At 33.7% G+C, this 1,160-nt stretch overlaps 1 protein-coding gene across 1 annotated transcript in view; it reads left to right on the top strand.

Annotated features, from left to right (window-relative positions):
* Positions 1–942, top strand: part of LOC107575891 (pituitary tumor-transforming gene 1 protein-interacting protein-like) — a gene marked incomplete at its 3' end in the record, with an annotated part of 3,329 nt that extends 2,387 nt beyond the window's left edge. Inside the window, exon 4 of the mRNA XM_016262207.1 lies at positions 831–942. Coding sequence (XP_016117693.1) covers positions 831–942 — 112 coding nt within the window. The remainder of the gene's footprint in view (positions 1–830) is intronic.
* Positions 943–1,160: the final 218 nt, after the last annotated feature.

Genomic DNA, 1,160 nt, shown 5'->3' with positions numbered 1-1,160 from the left:
ATAGAATACTTCATTCTGATTGGCTGTTCGTGGCATTTATTGGTTGAATATCAATAAATAATGACAGTGTAACTGAGCGCTCAGCCGTGAAACCTAGTGTTATTTATATACTCTTATAGCTCTTATTCATATTTTGAATTATCTTCTGTTTCATTTTTTCAGTTTTTATTCTAATTTCAGTTAAATTTCCAGAAATTTTATTTTATGTTTTTTATTAGTTTTTAAAAAATATTTAAAAAAAATTTCAGTTTTATTTTTATTTATTTAACTCATTTTAGTGATCATGTTTTCATGCTGCGATGATTCAGATTCATGTTCATCAACAAAATTCAGTCCCAAAAGCGTGTGATATATGAAGAAAAAGCTAAATATATTTTTCCAAATTTGTATAATTTTAATTTAATTAATTAAATTTTTTTGGACACTGATATAACTTCATAGATAATTTTACAGAAAGTGTTTTTGACACATATACAGGCATATACCTGGTTATATATCTTAAAAAATTGTTTGTAAACAGAAAAAAATGAATGATGTGTATTTTGTGGGTCATAAAACCTTGCTAAAAACTATGCATTTTTAGTAATTTTGTATGCATCTCAAAACAGACCCGAATGTGTTATAAAGGATAATTCTAGATAATGCAGTTATATTGCACACTGTCACGTGTTAACAATAAAAACAATTACACAACTCCTGGGTCATGAGAGCAGTGTTAGGTCACCTGCACTATCAGTGAACGTCCAGCAGGTGTCAGTAGTGACCGACACACGGCTCTGTTTCAGCAAGCATCCCTGCTCTTCTGTGTTGTGTGTTGTGTGTTGTTTCAGTGAACTTCGAGGCTCTGATCATCTCGATGGCGGTGGTGTGTGGGACTCTGCTGCTGGCCGTCTCCGTCTGCTGCTGCTGCTGCTGCTGCTGTAAACGCAGACGCTCGTCCAGGTCAGATCTTTCAGACACAGGACGCCTTCATATCAGCTTCACTGCCTCTTTTCTTTAAATAGTCACAGGTTTCACTTCCACCTCTGTGATCAAAGATTAACCACGTAATTGTGTGAAACTGATCAGTTTATTGAACCCTGTGAAGCCTGACATATGAAATAATTGTAAGAAAAATCTATTTTTTGCACTTTACTCAACCTTTAGAGAAAATAAATAAA

Source organism: Sinocyclocheilus grahami, unplaced genomic scaffold (genome assembly GCF_001515645.1).
Source record: "Sinocyclocheilus grahami isolate Dianchi unplaced genomic scaffold, SAMN03320097.WGS_v1.1 scaffold2980.1, whole genome shotgun sequence".
In the NCBI taxonomy this organism is placed as follows: domain Eukaryota; kingdom Metazoa; phylum Chordata; class Actinopteri; order Cypriniformes; family Cyprinidae; genus Sinocyclocheilus; species Sinocyclocheilus grahami.
The sequence above is the reverse complement of the archived record's forward strand: the minus strand, read 5'-3'. Positions and strand labels throughout refer to the sequence as shown.